Source organism: Sminthopsis crassicaudata, chromosome 1, assembly GCF_048593235.1.
Source record: "Sminthopsis crassicaudata isolate SCR6 chromosome 1, ASM4859323v1, whole genome shotgun sequence".
Classification (NCBI taxonomy): Eukaryota; Metazoa; Chordata; class Mammalia; order Dasyuromorphia; family Dasyuridae; genus Sminthopsis; species Sminthopsis crassicaudata.
The window spans coordinates 41232001-41251456 of record NC_133617.1 but is presented as its reverse complement, the minus strand read 5'-3'; the positions used below and the strand labels follow the sequence as shown (position 1 = coordinate 41251456).

Sequence of the window (19456 nt, the reverse complement as noted above, 5' to 3'; positions counted from 1 at the left end):
AAAGGGAAAGAAGAGAAGCAGAAAGAAGAAAGACAACCAAAAAAAGAGAGAAAGGGAAGATAGAGAGAAAGAAAAGGGAGAAGCAGAAAGAAGAAAAAAACAAAAGAGAAAAAAAGGAAAAGAAAGAGGAGAGAAATGGAGATAAAGAAAAAGAAAAGGGAGATGGACAAAGAGAGAAAAACAGAGGCAGAAAGAAGAAACCAAAAGAAAAAGAAAAAGGAGAAGCAGAAATAAGGAAAAAATCAAGAGACAAAAAAGAGAAAAAAAAGAAAGAGAAAGAAAAAGAAGATGGAGAAAGAGAAAGAAGAGAGGAAGAAAGAAAACCAAAAGAAAAAGAGAGAGCAAAAAGGGAGAATCAGAAAGAAGAAAAAAACAAAAGAAAAAGAAAAGGAAGAGACAGAGGAAAGATGGAGATTAAGAGAAAGAAAAGGACATAAAGAGAAAAAAGAGAGGCAGAAAGAAGAAAGACAACCAAAAGAGAAAGAAAGGGGAGATTAAGAAAAAGAAAAGGGAAAAGCAGAAATAAGAAAAAAATCAAAAAAGAAAAAGGGGAGAGAAAGAGGGGGAAATGGACATTAAAAAAAGGGAGATGGAGAAAGAGAAGGAAGAGAGGCAGAAAGAAAAAAAAACAAGAAAGAAGAGACAAAGAAAGAAAAAGGAGAAGCAGGAAAAAAGAACAAAAGAGAAAGAGAAAGAAAAGGAATAGAAAGAAGGAAAAGGAAGAAAGAGAAAGAAGAGAGGCAGAAAGAAAAAAGAAAACCAAAAGAAAGGGAAGCTAGAGAAAGAAAAAGAAGTTGAAAGAAGAAAAAAGAGAGAAAAAAGGGAGATAAGAGAAAGAAAAAGAAAAAAGCAGAGGAAGGAGGGAGAGAGGGAAGGAGAAAGAGAACAAAAGCTAACAAAAGCTTTGGCTTTTTTTTTTTCCTGTGATTCATACCAGATTCTAAATTCGTCGAAACAGAACTTGTTCAAGTGGCTCTGATAAATCGGGTGCTGACTCCTGAGGGTTGTAGCTACTCTCTTAGGAGAAACAAGTTTTTGCTGAACCCCCATTTTCTGGCTGGGAGGGCTTGGGGCCACAGAACCAATCTTCCTCTGATCCTCTCAGTCAGGGGTGGGGGGGTGCAGGCTCCTGCAGGCCAGCTCATTCATTCATTGTCACGTCTACTTAAGAGGCAGTGTTAATGTCGGCATCCAACTATAAATATCTCTTTTAAAAATACATCCTGCCACTGGCAAAGCTTTCTTGATGGGCTTTCCTGCTTTGTGGTGCGTGGAGCACTTTCTAGATGTGAAATCCTCCCCCGGTGAAAACAATCGACTCCACTTTACAGGACATGTCTCTGCCTTTAGGATCAGGAAAACGGTTTAAAAAGGGATATGTGGACGCCCCGGCGTCCTTTCAGCTTTTTAGTTCCTCTTCCCCAAATTCTCCTTGCTGCAGAGTGGGAAGGAGAAAGAGAGAAAAAAGGGAGAAAATAGGAGATTTACTTCTAAAAGGTCACCTGAGGAAACTGAGACCAAATGAGGGACAGGGAGTCATAATGTGGGAGGCTTCCTGAAAGCAAGCCCTTTCCTCCCTTTACTGCTCATGATAGTGAGATCCAAGATGTATTCAAGAGATTTTTCACGACCCTGTTTTATTCATTTATGAAATCAGGAACCTGGGAAGGGGATGAAGTTCATATACAAAGAAAAAGGACAAGAATCATCATCCTTAAATTGTAAAACCGGTCGATAAATTAACATTTATTAAGACCGAGCAGATTCCAAACACTATGCTAAAGCATTGAGGATACAAAAAGGTAAAAGAGAGTCCCTGACCTTATATTCTTGTTTACTCATTTTAATTATATCCAAACTGTGATCCCATTTGGAGTTTCTTGGCAAAGGGAACAGAGTATTTTTCTATTTCCATCTCATTTTACAGAAGAGGAAACTGAGGTAAACAAGGTTAAGTAATTTACTCAGGATCACATGAGTAGAAAGTGTTTGAGGCTAGATTTGAACTCAGGCCCAGCACTCATGGCCACCTAGCTGTCCCTGCCCTCAAGGAGCTCACAGTCTAGTAGAGGAGAGAAGAAACAAACAAATGTGTACAAATAAACTCTATCTTAACTAAAGAGGAAATCATTAACAAAGGGAAGACCCGGGGATTAAGAGAGATTGGGGAAGATGTCCTATAGTAGTTGGGATTTTAATCAAGACTCCAAAGAAGGAAGGAAGCCAGTAGTTGGAGCAAAGGAGGAAAAGGACAGCCAGAGCAAATTCAAAGAGCTGAGAGATGGAAAGTCTTTGTGGAATAGCAGGAGGCCAGGGTCACTGGTTGCAAGAGAACCTACTGGGGAGTAAAGTGTAAGAAACCTGGAAAGGTAGGAGGAAGCAAAGTTAGGAAGGCTATAAATGCCAAATAGAGCATTTTGTATTTGAATAAAATAAAATGAAGAAGGTGCAGTCAATGAGTTCTAAAACATTCTCTAATTCTAAATCTATGTTTCTAAGACCAGAGCAGCTGGTGCCAGAGTCTAGAAAGCTGAATTTCTCTCAGGATCATCAACACAAACACACATATATGCATATTTACACACACACACACACACACACATGTGTGTGTGTGTGTGTGTGTGTGTGTGAAAAGGGGAGAAAGACAGATGCAGAATAATAGAATGTGTTAAGGACACTAATATGTTTTTAAAAAGTATCTGTGAAAAGAGATTGTTCAGTCTGATCATAAAGGGTTTCAAATACCAAACAGCAGAGTTTGTATTTGATTGTAGAAGTAATAGGGAGCCACCAGAGGTTATAGAATAGAAGAGTGACATGGTCACACCTACACTTCAGGAAAATAATTTGGGAAGCTGAGTGAAGGATGAAGTGTGTAACTGATATTTATTAAACACCTAGTACTTGTAAAATGAATGACTGAGATACACAGAAAGCTAATTTACTAGACTAGTAATAGTATAAGATCCCAAATCAGAAAAATATAAAAAAACATTATATGATGAGTTTGGTCAAGCCAAATTACATCAATAAGCATTTGTAAGTATCCACTATGTGTCAGGAACTGTGCTAAATATTGGGGTAACAAAAAAGAGGGGGGAAATCAATCTCTTCTCTCAAGGAACTCACAGTCTAATTGAGGAACCAGCAGGCAAACACTTACTTGTGTAGAAACAAGACATTTCCTGGATAAATTCGAGATAGCTAATAGAATTCAAGAAGACTCGAGTTCTATTGATCAACAGGCTTTTGTTAAGTACTTACTATGTGTCAGACTCTGTTTTAATTCAAATCCTACCTCAGACACTTATTAGCTTTGCAAACTGGAGTAAGTCACATCATTTCTGTGTGCCATAGTTTCCTCATCTTTAAAATGGGGATAACAACAGTGCTTACTTTGCAGGGTTGCTGTGAGGCTCAAATAAGACCATGTATGAAGTACTTTGCAAATCTTAAATTGCTATATAAATGCTAGTTATTATTCTTATCATTATTACATTAGAGGGATCCAAAGATTACTGTTGTATGAGGTCTCTGAGAGAAAGTAAAGATCTTTACCAAACGAGGAACTTGGGAAGGGGTTCTTCCTGGAGGAGGCAGAATTTAGGTTGAGTTGTAAAGGATGAGTAGGTGGAGAGGGAGAGGGAGAGTATTCTAGGCTTAGCTGATGCTCTGAAGACAAGAATGTCTTTCTAGCTCTCCTTTGTTACTGTGGAAGGATGTCTTCTGGCTTTACCCTTCTCAGATATTATATAGTCAATATCTTAACTACCTGATGACCAAAACCACTAGCTCTTAAGGAGCTGATATTCCATTGCTGTTGTTTGTTGGAATTGTTGTAGAGTTTCAATCATGTCTAACATTTGGGGTTTTCTTGACAAAGACACTAGAACATTTTTGCCATTTCCTTCTCCAGCTCATTTTACTGATGAGGAAACTGAGGCAAGGAGAGTGAAATGACTTGCCCAGACTCCTATAGCTAACTGGATTTGAACTCAGTTCCTGACTTCAGAGCACCTGGTGCCACAGATACAAAGTACACATAATCAATCAACAAGCACTCACTATATGTCGGTCTTGGAGGCACATTGAACTGGCTTCCAGTTCCCCTGGCCAATCACTGAATCACAAACTGAGGCCTGAAAGGAACCTTTGAAGACTTCTAGTCCAACCTTCTCATTTTCCAGGGAATTAACTAACTCCTAGACAGGGACATGGGGCATAAGTCAGTCCAATCTTCTCATTTTCCAGGGAAGTAACCAGCCCCGAGACAGAGTCATAGGACATAAGTGACAGAGTCATAATTTGAACTCAGGTCAGCTGTGCCATGTAACATGCTGTCAGGCCCAGCCACCACACCCTAGTCCAAGGGCCATTCTGAGGACCATCTGGAGATGCCATGTCAGCAATCTGCTTATGTCCAAACTAGAGGAACAAGAAGATCGTTCCTTTTCCTTTTCTCGGCAAGTGTAGGTCTCCTTCACCACTAACAAGGTTTTTAATTACTGCCTGTCAATGTTGTCAGGAAGAACAGTTAACAGCTGTTCCCATTGGCACAAGGAATGGCTCTAATCAGCTTCAGTGTGAACTCTTGTTTCCCACCTTATTCCTCAACTCCCCTCTCATCTCTTGTTCTCCATTGCAAGATGCCCTTCCTCCTCCCCAACACATCTGCACACATACATGTGCACACAAATTTACGATCACAAACGAGGTTTTTTGTTCTCATTTTTCAAAACAGGCATAATGCTGTAATAGAAAAATATTCAATTTGGCATCTAGATAGAGACACCTGTTTAAAAAAAAAACTATCCAAAACCCTGTGATATTTACTAGCTAAGTATTCCTGCACAAGTCACCGAATTTCTCTAAATCTCAGTTTTTTTCATCTGAAAAATAGGAATAATGCCTTTTGTATTTATCTTGAGAGTTCATGCTGCTGGTGGGTAGCACTAGGAGTCAAAGTCTGGTTTTTAAATTAGTTTATCTAAAACTAATCAAAAAAGTCAGAGGCAAGTTGAAATGCATCTTGGTGGTGGGAATAGACAACCATTTCCAAACTCCTTATTAGAGCCTAAAGCCTTTAAATGGAAATGAAAAAGGAAAGCCAACTTACTCTTTTGTTTTTATATCAATCCCCATTTTGCAGTGAGACACAGAGTATTGTTTGGGAGCTTTTGTTTGTCTTCATTTTTATTTTTTTTAATAGAGTAAGAAATAGTTTGAATGATACAGTGAGACCACTGAGTGTAAAAAATTTCAGAGGTCTCTAGTTCCATTTCTTCATTTAAGAAAAAAAGAAAACAGACTCAGAAAAGCCGTAAGATTATATGTTCTAATGCTGCAGGCTACCTCTGTGGCCATGTCCTATATTATCCAGCTCCTTCATTTTTGGGAGGAGAAAATTGTCTTTACCAAGGTTTTATGGGTGGTGAATATCAATGATAAGATTTTAACCCACATCCTCTGACTTCTGAACCAAGGCTCTTTTCACTGTATCATTCTCCCTCCTATCATCTCTAAGTAAAGTTTTAAATTGACTTACTCTTTCTTAAATTGGTTTCTCAGTCTATTGCCCCAAATCATTCCTTTCATAGATCAGCATATGTGACTTGGCTAGGGTCACATAGCTAATAATTATCTAAGGTGGATTTGAAACCACATTGAATAGACTAGGAATTCAAGGCATTATGTACTAATATTCTGCTTCCTCTTCTAGATGGAACAAGGCATCATCCAGTCCCTAGTTAAGACCTATGGAGCAGGAAGTCCCCGTTCCTTCCTGTGGCAGCCCATTACTCTTTTGGACAGCTCTAAGTATTAGGAAGCTTTTTATCCAGTTTAACTCTGCCTCTCTGCACCTTCCCCCCATAGCTTGTAGTTCTGCCCTCTGTGACCCAGCAGGACAAATCTCATCCTTCATTATGACAGACCATCAAGCGTTGAAAGATAGCCACCTTGTGCCCACTAAGTCTTCTCATACCTAGACATTAAGCAAACCTTTTGAAGGTGTGTATATTTCTGACAATTTCTTTCCATCTATTAAGGGCTGAATGTGGAATTAGATGAGATCTCAGTTAAAATCCACTATTGGTACCACCTATCCAGCAAATCACTGAGCCTCAGTCTCCTTAGCTGGATAATGGAAATAATTTTTAGCACTTACTTAACAGCGCTGTTGTGAGAATTAAATGAGATAATATTCATAAGTTCCTATAAACTCTAAAGTTTTACATTAAAATGAATTATTATTATGTGAGTAATAATTATAAATCTAAATTTATTTTTTCACCTTTAAAATGGGTATAATATACCTGTAATCCTTATCTTATAGCGTTGCCTTGAGGGTCAAGCAAAATTTATGAAGATCAACTGTTTTGCAATTCTCAGAATGCTCTCTCTCTCTCTTTGTCACTCTCTCAGTCTGTCTGTCCATCTCTGTCCGTCTCTGTGTGTCTCTATGTCTTGGTCTCTGTCTCTATATTTCTGTGTCTCTGTCTCTCTCTGTCTCTGTGTCTCTCTCTAATCTATCATATAGCTGTAATCCTTATCTTATAGAGTTACCTCGAGGGTCAAACAGTTTTTTGCAATTCTCAAAATGCTCTCTCTCTGTCTCTGTCTCTTTGTCTCTCTGTCTCTGTCTGTCTCTGTCTCTGTCTCTCTTCTCTCTCTCTTTCTCTCTCTCTCTCTCATATACCATATACCTCTAATCTTTACTTTATAGAGTTGCTCTGAGGGTCAAATAAAACTTATAGATATCAAGTGTTTTGCAATTCTCAATATGCGCTATTTATCATCTATCATCTATCTATCTGTCATGTATCTATCAAGTTATATATCATCTATCTGTCGTCTATCAATCTAACTATCTAGTCATCATCCATCTATCTATAGTTTTACATATGTACATATATATACACATAGAGAAAGCTATATATAGCATTTTAAGACTTGCAGTGCATATATACAATATTTATATATCATTTTAAGAATTGCAAAGTTTATATATATAATATTGATATATAGCATGTTAAGACTTACAAAGTATATCTACATAATATTAATATATATAATAAATGTCAACCATTATTAGGTCTTCTATTGGTACTATGGTGAATTCAGAGGCGGCCTAGAGAGATCCCCAAGTTCCCTTAAGGTAAAAATGTACCACTCAATTCTATTTAAGCATGTTGGAATATTCCCAAGAAAAATAGACACGGTAATTGCCCTCACAAATTGCCTTCCCAACTTGGGAAGACAGACAAGACAAACAATATATGACCAAGCGATGGATTTGGAGAGTCAGGTAATAAATGTTATACTTCAGAGATAAATATATAGTTAAGGAAGACTTCCCAGAAGGGTGAGGATTAATGCTATGCTTTTGGGAAGCAGCATAGTGCAGTGGAAAGTACTTGAGATCTAGAAACTGAGGTCTGACCCTGGTTTCAAATCCTAACTCTCCCACCTGGGTGAGCTTGGGCATGCAAGTCCTGACATTGCCTGGCACTTTAGTTTACAAAACACTTACAATGAGCTACATTATTTCGTTTCAGCCTTACCACAACTTGTGAGTCAGAATTGCAAGTATTAACTAATTCTACTTAGTAACACTCTAGACGAGAGAACTGAGACTCAGAGTGGGTTAGACAGTTTGTCCATAGTCCCTGATGCCAGTGCACTGTATCCCCTGTGGCATCCCACCTTTCTAGACACTAAGTTTCCTCATCTGTGAAATGAAGTTATACTGACTTCTAAGTTCTCTTTCAACTCAAATCTCTGTTCTCATGGACAGCCCTGCAAGGGAGGTATATAGTAAGTACCTTGACATGAATGATGAATTTGGAATCAAAAAGACTTGATTTGAATCCTTCCTCTGGCCCTTTATCTCCATTGATGAGACACTTAATTTCCCTAAGGTCCACTCCCCTTATTTGTAAAATGAAAAGACCAGATGAATTAGGTGATTTTGAAAGTCTTACTACTCCACATCTCTGTAAGCACTTAATAAATTATGAGCTCCTTGAGGGGAAGAATTCTCTTTTGCCTCTTGTTTTGCTTAGCACAGTGCTTTTTTCTTCTTTTTTCACCTTGCCTCATGGAATTGCTGAATCTGAAGTCTCAAGCAGCAGAGAGAATTATTTGCCATATATTCCAAAAAAAAATCTCTAAGAGGTCTATCCTTGAACCTAGCATATTCACACATTTTTGGACTGTTTGGGTGCTTAGTAGGTGCTTAAAAATGGCTGTTGATGGAAAAAAATTTCCCTGTGCATTTCACGTTTTGAAGAGTAAGAGAGAATGACGATGTTAAAAATAGCACCTGATATAGGGTCTCTAACTAATTTGTTCCATGAGGGGCATATTTTTCTTCTTATTGTAGACATCACCTTCATTCTGACCTATTTTTATTGAAAAAGCATCTTTTATCATTATTTACATCTTGTTTCCCTACTTGAGGACCGGGATCATTATTAATTTTTTGCCTTTCTTTGTATCCTCAACACTTAGCCTAGCACTTAGCATGTTGCCTGGCACATAATTAGCAATTAATAAATGTTTATTAACTGAAATCTTGCCATCTTTCTCTAGTCTCTGACCCTAATTGAGAGGACCCCAGAATCATGTCCCACCCCAAAACTTGCTTCTCCATTGCCCTTTGATGGTCCCAAGCCAGAATCTTGCAATATATGCACGTCTAGACCAATTGTTTCCATATTTAGTTAATGTTGATAATGAAACCTTGTAAAGGAGCAAGTTTCCGCCACTAGCTAATAACTTCCTTCCCAGAGCTAAATAAAGATTACCAGGCTGCATTTTGCATTGCCCATTTCTAAAATAAACAGAAGCACAAAAATTAGCTAGAATAATTGTGTAATTAAACAGCTGTATAATTGTTGCACCAAACTATGGTGGCTGAAGGGGAGGCGAAAACCTTTTTTTTCTTCTAATGCCGATTCATTTAAACATTTAACTTAACACTCCAAATGTGTGAACGTGCCAGGTGCAAGTGTAGACCTCCTGGAGATTTTTTGGAACATGAGACAAATAATTCTCTCTGAAGCTCCAGACTCCAGATTCTAACAGAGTCATCAGCTCTGACTGAGATGCCATGGGGCAAAGCAAAAAAAAAAAAAAGTAATCAAGCCCCCATTATATAGAACTTAAAGAAAAGAAAAATCGATTTCTATTGCTTCTGAATCAGTTGGTATACTTTGGAAGAATCCAGTGGTTTTTAATAATGTTTTCAAATTCAATGATTAGAATTCTTTTTATAGTTCCAGGATCATAAATTTAGGACTGAAAGGAAACTTGATTGTTTCAGTCATGTTCAACTCTTCACGATTCCATTTAGGATTTTATTGACAAAGGTGCTGGAGTGTTTGCTATTTCCTTTTCCAGCTCATTTTACAGATGAGGAAACTGAGGCAAACATGACTATGTGACTTGCCCAGGGTCACACAACTAGGAAGTTTCTGAGGTCAGATTTGAATTTATGAAGATGAGTCTTCTTGACTCCAGACTTGGTATTCTATGCACTATGGTACTACCTAGCTGCTGGAAGGAAATTTAGAGGTGATCAAATCTAATACTGTTATTTTATAGATGAGCAAGATATAGATGCCCAGATTTGGGAACTAATTTGCTCAAAGTCAGTCAGGCTGAAAGAAGCATAGCTGAGCCTTAAACCACATCATCTGACCCCAAATCAGTGTTCTTTCCTCGTAACCATAACACCCCTCCTACCTATCCTCCTCCTGCCTGCTATGTCTTTCTCATTTGTCCTTTTAATTTAAATTTTAGTGATTGAAAATGTATTTTAATTTAAAAAATTTAAGAAAATTTAAACCTGATTTACTGAAATTTAGCGAGATAGCAAACCAAAATTCTTGGATATAGAGCTTTTAGGAAGGCAAGTTTGAAAAACCAAGCCTTTGTTCTTATACATTCAATATCCTGTGGGATTCAGTGGAACTTGACTTGTTTTCCCTCCTTTTGTATTGCCACCTCTTGGCCCAGTGCCTCGAACACAGTAAGTGATTAATATATGCTCTTTACTCTGCTTCTTCTTTGGATATCTCTACTTCTTTGCCTTTCATGCATCTCCTCCCCCATTCACTATCTGCCTCCATTAGAATGTAGTCTCCTTGAGGGTAGGGATAATCTTGTATTTGTATGACTGGAACTCAGCAAAGTATCAGATACATATTGAGTGCTTAATCAATGCTCTGTGAATCTATCTATCTAACATGATAAATTCACGTTGACTGAAAACCAAATAATTTTTTCTTTAGTAAGACCTGACCCCCTCATAAGTGTTTAAGATTAATAGAAACTAAATGAGGGTAATTCTTCTTGTTTTTGTTTTTTTGGTAATTCTTCTTTCAATTCCTGAAGTGCTCTCTCTTTTAATTAGGGGACACTACTATATGTTCTTACTCTTATACTAGTATGCTCGTACTGTCTATTTTGACCTGGTTTGAGGATCTCTCTGTTTCAGAGACTCCTATTCCTGCTATCAGGAGTCCATGTGAGAACTCTCATAGCACTCGGGAAACTACCACCTGCCTGCTGCTGAGTGTGGCGGTAATTACAGCTTCTGCTTTCATAGCTTCATGCTATCCATGTCTGCAGATGGTAGAGGGGACCCAAAGGTTGTTGGGTTTAAAAAAGAGAAAGATATTAAGCATGAATAGTCACCAAAGTTTGCATATGCAAGTTTTCCAAGTAGTATACAAACCATGTTCAGGACTTTATTTTTTAAAACAAACAGATGAGGACCCACAGACAGAAGTCCTTTGGATGATGAAAACAAGATGGTAGAAATTGTTCAACTTCCTACCTGGAAAAACTCCACAGACAAATTAATTTAGAAATGTCATTCCAGAACTTTCAGTATCCTTGAACGCTGTTCCATCTTATTTCTGTAATGACCCTTATTCTGGGTCACAATTCTACAGTGATTTTATTCCTGTGAGGGTGGAAGCCCATAGTCTGGAAAGTATAAGATGTTTCTTCTATCATTGGTATTTTCATTCAGAAGATTAAAAATCATGGAAGAAACAACTAAGTGATTACCTCATTGTAAAAATACAATATGGGGATGGGGAGAATATTTTAGTGGAGATGTCTTCCATGTGACTCTGAAAACAGGCAACATATGGCTACCTATTCTTTTTTTAATTTAAAGCTTAACTTTGCCCAACCTTTTAAATAGGATTCAATGCTCTCTATTACTTCAGTTTGTTAGTATTAATAGAGATGCTGTTCTATTATTATAATTGTGTATGCATAGTGTCATGTTCTACTTTTTATTTTATTTTATTTTATTTTTACAAAAATGTTATACATGGGTAATTTTTCAGCATTGACAATTGCAAAACCTTTTGTTTCAACTTTTCCCCTCCTTCCCCCCATCCCTTCCCCCAGATGGCAGGTTGACCAATACATGTTCAATATGTTAAAGTATAAATTAAATACAATATATGTATACATGTCCAAACAGTTATTTTGCTGTGCAAAAAGAATCGGGCTTTGAAACAGTGTACAATTTGCCTGTGAAGGAAGTAAAAAATGTAGGCAGACAAAAATATAAGGATTGGGAATTCGATGTAGTAGTTCATAGTGACATGTTCTACTTTTTACCTAACATTACTTTATTATTAGAATGTATTAAAATTATGTAGTGGATTTAGATCAAGAAGATATGTCTCTGATATTTAATAATTGAGAAGGCCTTTGAAAGGTATTTAACTTTGAAAGCCTCAGTCTTCCTCATCTGTAAAACAGGGTTCATAATACTTGCAGGACCTACCCACAAAGGATATTATGATGCTCAAATGAAATCAAGTCTACAAATTAAATGATAGAAATAGAGATTTTTATAGAGCCCAAAACTCTGATCTTTAATGTAGAAAACTCCTGGTAAGAACTTCCTCTACTCCTGCAGATCTGTGCCTTTCCTTCAACTTCAAGTCTTAGAAAATTGGTTGGGGGTATTAAGAAATTAAATCACTAGTGATTCACTAGTGGGAAGGGTGCTAGATTTGCAGTCACAAAGTCATGGTTGTCTTATACTCTGTGAGATCCTGGAAAAGTCACTTAATTTCTCTGTGCCTCAGTTTTATTATCTATAGCATGAGGAGGAGTGGACTCCCTGATCTCTAAGGCCATTAGCTTCTAAATTTAAATATATCAGCCTATAAAATGCTCTTCACTTAATACTAATAACTCTACTACTAATACCTATCTCCCCCTAGTAGAATGGAAGTTTCTTGCATTTGCATACACATTATCCATCCCATATGAGACACTTAAAAGTGCTTCTTAATTTATTGTGGGGAAGGAATAAGTAGAAAACCTGGCCCTAATTTGCAAAGAATTTCAAGGTTAGTTAGGGAGATAAACATACACACCCAATACATATACACTAGCACACATGCATCCAAAGCCCTGAAAGTCTTAAAGACACATAGGAAAGTACAGAAAGTCTTCTTCCTGCCTTCATCTTTCTGTCCAGTTGGGATGCTCTGACTGACATATACTCCCTTAGAATCCCCAGTTCCCTTCAAAGCAGAGCTCGATAGGTCACCAAAGGAGAAATTTCCTATCACTCTTGGAAGTTGGAATTAATCATTCCTCTTGAAATTATTTTGCATTATTTTGTACCCTCAACTCTTTTAAGATTCCATTTTCAAAATAGTTGTTGATCTGTTTTGGTATAAAGTATTTCTAAACTGAGGGTCTCCTGCATCAATAAAGTCACTAGTCTGCAACAAAAACTCCATCTTGATTTATTTTCTTATCTGTATACACATCAAAATCCCACAGTGGAAGATGAACTCAGGTACTGTTTTTGTTTTTGTTTTTTTTGTTGCTGTTGTTGTTTTAATCTTCAGTCCATTTGTAGGGTGAAAGGTAGTTTGGAACCAAATTGCACTTGACTTAAATGTAAATCCTAGATGCCAAGGAAAAGAATGCCCAATATTTCTTACCCACTAGAGGAAGGGCTGTGACTGTGAGACAAAGAATTTCATCCTTTATTCAGAAGTTAAAGGGGAGACATTGGAATTTTTGGAGTTGGGAAGGTGACACAATCAGAGCAGTAACTATCCAAACCTGAAATTAAAAGACTTCTCTTATTCTTGATGTCACAAAGAAAAGCTCAAAAGAAGAAAAAAAAGATTTAAAAGAAGAAAATGGAAATAAGGGAATTGAGGACAGGTTTGTGATTTTGCCTTGAGTCACAAGACAGGAGGGAGAAGGCACGTTTGTCATGGGAGCTTCCCATCAGAAGAGATCTCCCAGGCTCAGGCAAGCCTCCCCATGGGAGATGAAGGAGGGGCAGATTTCCCACCATCACCACCTCCATCCCCCACATTGCTCAGGAGGACAGCCGTGGTGGAAACACCCATCTGTTTTCACCGCCTCCAAAGCTAGACTGAATGTTCCCTGTTGAGTCAGACTCTGGGAGCTAACTCGTGCTCCACAGCATCCCTGCCTCCAGCCCCAAACCTCAGGGATTCTGAACTATGTCCTCTCTCATTCTCGTTCTCTCCCTTCCCATAGCATATGCGAGAGGCCGCAGAACGGCGGCAACAGTTGGAATTAGAGCATGAGCAAGCCCTGGCCGTTCTCAACGCGAAACAGCGGGAAATTGAACTCCTGCAGAAGGTGAGCTGGTGACTTGGGGTCTGGGTTGGAAGAGAAGCTAAGCTAGGATGTAGTAAAAAGGGGAAAGGGAAATGAGCACAAATCCTACAAGGGAGAGTGAAGGGAGATACTTTCTTCTAAGGATATATTATTATTAATTTTGTTGTTTTTATTATTTTATTATTCTATTTATTATTCTTTATGTCTGGATAAAAGGGTTCAGAGCATACATTTCCAAGGATTGTAATGTTGTCAGAGAGGAGAAATAAAAACTGGTATTATAAAACCATTGCTTGAGATTGGGAAAGATTCTTAGAGATTATGGTACAAAGGAAAATCCCCACTGACCCTGGAGGCAGAGGATCTCTCTTTGTCACTTATTACCAATGTGACTTTGCCCAAAATTGCTTAATCTCATTGTTCTGTTTCCTGATGTATGAAATGATGAGGTCTAACTCAATGGCCTCTGGGGAGGTCCCTTGTCCAGGTCCAAGTCTATAGTCCTAACTCAGCCTCCTCATTTTTCAGAAGAGGAAGCTGAGTTCAAATGGAATTACCCATTTCAAATGGAAGATCACACAGTTATTAAGTGTTAGAGCCAGGATTTTTAAAAGTTCTTTCATGAATAGAACATAGAGATTTAGAATTGGGGACCCCCATCTTATAGATGAAGAAAAAATGGGGAGCACCCAAGAGATTTGTCCAAAACCTGAGAGAAGTGGTTTGCTCACCCAAGGTTACACCGAATCCAGATTCAGACCCCAAGCTTTGGACTCCCACTCATATATCCACACACATTTGTGTTTCCTACAAAATTAACCTTTGGTTATTGATCTGCTGAAATTTCCTTTGAGCTATGAAGCCTCACTGTCCTAGACCAGCAATGGTAGTGGACTCTTGTAGATGGAAATATTAGCACTTTAAAGTCAAGATTGAAGGCAACCTTGTACAATGGAAAACACACTGGATTGAAATTATAGAACCTGGATTTGAATCTTACCTCTGACACTATCCGTGTGACCATGGCAAGTCATTGATTAAGTGACTCTGGGGGTCTTAGCATCTCCATTTGTAAAATGAGATAGATTAGAATTCAGTGGTATCCAACTCAAATGGAAAAGACCAGATGTGGACTGAGATAACCAAAAAATCACATTTTCTGTTTTTTTGTACTTTTATTAATTTTGTTAAATATTTCCCAATTCCATTTTAATCCAGTTCAGGCTCCTTCAGAAGTTTTGCAGGCCATTTAGCTGCAAGTCTGACATTTTTGGATCTAAGGTCCTTTTCAGTTCTAAATCTGTTTGTCTGTTATTGGAGGCAGAGTAACAGAGCCAGCTTCACCACTCATTACCTATGTGACCTTAGGCAGGTAATTTCTTCTCTCTGAACTTCAGTTTCCTTATCTATAAAAGAGTGTTTTCTCTGGCTGTCCTCCCTGCCTGAGATGTTCTTCTTCTTCATCTCTATATCTCAGGTTCCTTAAAGTCCCAGCTAAAATTTTATTTTCCACAGAAAGCCTTTTCCAGCCCCTCTTCATCACAATACCTTTCCTTTGTTAATTATTTTCTATTTCTCCTATAGATAATTCATTTGTCCATATTTGTTTTATTGTCTTCAATTTCTCCTATAGATAAATCGTTTGTCCATATTTGTTTAATTTTCTTCTATTTCTCCAGTAGATAAATTGTTTGTCCATATTTGTTTGTCTTCCATTTTTCCTGTAGATAAATCGTTTGTCCATATTTGTTTAATTTTCTTCTATTTCTCCAGTAAATAAATTGTTTGTCCATATTTGTTTGTCTTCCATTTTTCCTGTAGATAAATCATTTGTCCATATTTGTTTAATGTCTTCTATTTCTCCTGTTGATAAATTGTCCATATTCATTTGCCGGTTGTTTCCCTCAGTGGATTGTAAGCTCCTTGAGGACAAGACTATCTTTTTGTATCCCCAACACAATGCATAGTGGATGCTTAATAAATGCTAATTTACTGTTTGAGAGAGTACGCTTGGAACGCTCTGCCACAGGTTGGACACAAATAATCCCTCTGAACATTTGGAGTGGATGCTCTAACTTTATGCATCTTGTGCTTCTTTTCAAAGTAAATGATATAGTATTTGAAAGCCTTAATTTGAAGGTTTCTGACTGTAGTATTGTTAGTGTTTCCATTGCATCCCTCTACCTTGGTCCCAAAGAGCATACAAAGATCAGTAGATAGAAATTGGAGAGATGCAGATTTCAGCTCAATGTTGGGAAGACAGTCTTCATTCTGAGAACTCTCTAAAAGTAGAGTGGAGTGTCTGGGGGAGTAGGGAGTGCCCCTTTCATCAGAGACGTTGGATAAAGGCTCTGAATGACCAGTTTCAGGCATCTAGTAGAGGGAATTTGTGCTCTGGGATAAGTTGGCCAGGATGGTCTCTTTGGTTCCCTCTCAGAAGGATGCTGAGATTCAGAAATTCTCAGAAAGCATCCACCCCCCCCCAAACAAAACTAATAACAGCAGCTGCCTTATGAGTTTCCTTAACCCTGGTGCTAGGGTAGCAAGTAATTACTCTTTTTTATATATAGCTACCTCTGCAGATTACAGAGTGTTTATCCAGCTCTTTGATCACAAAAATGAAGAACATCATATTGCTTGTTCAACCTCACTGTCGATAGGAATCTCACGAAGTGATTTTTCTCCTCTGGAGTTTATTAGCAGCCCCCTCCAGCCTGTCAGGAGCTGATAATTCCCAAGGTTGTATTCTTAATCATTTATCAAGATCTCATATTAAGGAGAGATTTTATTAAGCCAGGGGTGATGGGCAATGCCATAGTTTCTATTTCCTGTCATAATGGTTTGCTAATGCCCCAAGAAGCCATATTTTATCAGATGCCATCTGTTGGAGATATTACGAGGGCCCCTGAAGAAATATGAGTCTGCTTATCACCTGTGGTCTCAGAGACTTTGTTATTGAATTGGAGATGAATGTGCTTTCCTGATGCCCGAATTCATTCTTTCTCCCAGCCCTGGGCGCAATATCCCCGGGCAAAGTTCACTCCAGGAAGATCTAACATTAGAGAAGGAAGCATGATAGAAAGGGTTAAATATGGGATAATGGAAAGGGGCCCAAAGAACCTGGATTGAAATCCCCTACGTCTGCTATGGGATCTTGGGCAAATCAAACTTGACCTCCTCAAGTCTCAAGTTTCTAATCCATAAAATGAGAGGGTTGTATAAAAAATGGGCTCTGAGGTCCCTTCCAGCTATAACAACAACATTAATAATAACATTTATATAGCACTTTGAGATTTGCAAAGTCCTTTATAAGTATCTCATCTGAGCCCTACAACAACACAGAAGGTAATTTTATTATTAGACACATATACACTGAGATATTGAATTTAAGTGACTTGCCCAGAGATACACAGCTAGTAAATGTCTGAAGTCAAATTTGAATTCAGGTTTTTCTGACTCCAGGTCCAGTACTGTATTCACTACACCAAGCTAACTCTCCGAGGAAAACAGGTGAAACACATGATAATTAATTGAGATATTTTTCAACTCCTTTGGCTCTATATTTGATGAATAAGGATTTTAAAGTCTTGAGTAGAAGTGGCCACTTCTGTGTCCACTACATTTTACAGAGTGGGCACCTAAGTAACACAATGAATAGAGTGCTGGGCATGGAGTCAGGAAGACTTATTTTCCTGATTTCAAACCTTGTAGAGGGAATTTTTGTTTTAGGATGAATTATTCAGGATCATTTCTGAGTTCCTTCCCAATTCTGAAACTCAGCAATTCTCAAAAGAATCCCAGAAAATAAAGCTAATAATAGCGACAACCTGATGAGTTCCCTTAACTCTGGTATTAGGGTAAAATTTAGCTTGCTGGAGTTTCCTTATCTATAAAATGAGCAGGAGAAAGAAATGGCAAAATCACTTCATTATCTTTGCCCAAAAAAACCCCAAATGGGGCAAGGAAGAGTCAGATGTGATTAATCAATGACTTAGCAACAATAACAAGTAGAACAGAGTTGTTTGGGGAGTTACTGGGTTCTCCTGCTTCGAGATGTGATTGGATAACCATTCGTTGGGCCTATCATAGAGAGGATTTATATTCAGCTATGAGTTGAGCTAGATGCCTCAGGGTTGATCCTTGCTGACTCTGAGATTATAGGATTCTAATTGTGATTAGTAATTCACAGTACTGAGCTGTGTGTCCTTTTCTGTAGAAACTAAAACAGAATGTAGGAAAACATATGAGCAAGAGAACAATCTGTGATTTCCCGAGCATTAGGAAAAGATGGCATCCAATCTATAGCTTCAGAGCCTGGCCCTGGTCACACAGCAATTATATTCAAAAATCTGGAGAAGGAAAGAGTGAAAGAATAGGGATAAAGTGAACGTGGGATATGATCACAGACAAGGGAAGCATCATAATACTGTGGAAAGTGCACAGCATTTGGAGTAAGTAGGAAGGCCTATTGAATGTGTGACAGTAGGCTTGTTAGGAGAATAGATTTTTTTTTTGGGGGGGGGGGGAATGAGGCAATTAGGGTTAAGTGATTTGCCCAGGGTCGCATAGCTAAGAAGTGTAAAGTATCTGAAGCTAGATTTGAACTCCAGAGCCAATGTTCTATCCACAGCACCATTTATCTGTCCTTAGGAGAACAGATTTAGAGAATAGGTTGGAAAGGGATCCAGTCCACTCACTTTACAGATGAAAAACAGTGGCTAAGAGATTAAATGACTTTTCTAGGCCACACATCTAGGAAATATCTGAGGCAGAATTTGAATTCAGGTCTTCCTAATTCCAACTCCAGCTCCAACTCTATCTATTGTGCCACTTAACAGCCTAAGTCACTTTATCTTTTAGCCTCAGTATACACATTTGTAAAATGAGAGGGATATGAGTCACTGACCTCTAAGGTTTCTTTGTGCTCTCAATCTATGAACCTGTGGCTCAAGACCCAGATTCAAGTCCCAGCTCTGCCTATAATTAGCTGTGTGGCCTGGGGTGTTATCTTCTCTCTCTGATCAGTAAAAGTTAATAAAGTGCCCACTGTGTGCCAGCCATTTTGCTACAGAAGCAAAGAAAAGTAAAAATAGTGCCTGTTTTCAAAAAGCTTATTGGGGAAACCAAATGTAATCAAAGTGAGCTCAATATAGGATAAATAGGAAATCTTTATCAGAAAGAAGGAAGTGATTTTTTTTGTTTTTAATTTTTAGTTTTTTACCTTTATTTTTATAAGGTTTTGAATTTTGAATTTTTTCTTTCTCCCTCTCCTTACCCCTCTCCAAGATGGCAATCAATCTGATATAAGTTATACATGCACAATCAAATTTCCACATTAGTCGTGTGAAAGAATAATCAGAACAAAATCAGAAAAAAACAACAAAAAAGTGAAAATAGTATGTTATACTATAGTTCTTTCTCTGGATGTGTTTAGCATTTTCCATCATAGAATTATCTTAGATCATTATGTTCCTGAGAAGAAGCAAAGCCTATCCAAGTTGATCATACAACGGTGCTATTACCTTGTACAAAGTTCTCCTGGTTCTTCTCACTTAACTCAACATCGGTTTATGTAAGTCTTTCCAGGTTTTTCTGAAATCTGGGAAGGCACTAGATTATGAAGAGTTGGAAAAGGCTTCCTGTAGAAGGTGGAATTTTAGTTGGGACTTAAAGGAAGCCAGTAGGTGGAGATGAGAAGGGAGAGCATTCCAGGAATGGGAGACAGCCAGAGAAAATGCTCAGAATGGAGATGTGAAGTCTTGGATTTCTGGAATAGCCAGCAGGCCATTGGATCAGAGTATAT

General features: G+C 38.0%; 1 protein-coding gene across 8 annotated transcripts in view; it reads left to right on the top strand.

The window, feature by feature from the left end:
- Positions 1-19456, top strand: part of RIMBP2 (RIMS binding protein 2) — a 427034-nt gene that overhangs the window by 301416 nt on the left and 106162 nt on the right. For all 8 annotated transcript variants that reach the window (XM_074299584.1, XM_074299613.1, XM_074299602.1 and 5 more), the window contains exon 5: positions 13570-13674. In XM_074299584.1, coding sequence (XP_074155685.1) covers positions 13573-13674 — 102 coding nt within the window. In that variant the 5' untranslated portion in view covers positions 13570-13572. The remainder of the gene's footprint in view (positions 1-13569; positions 13675-19456) is intronic.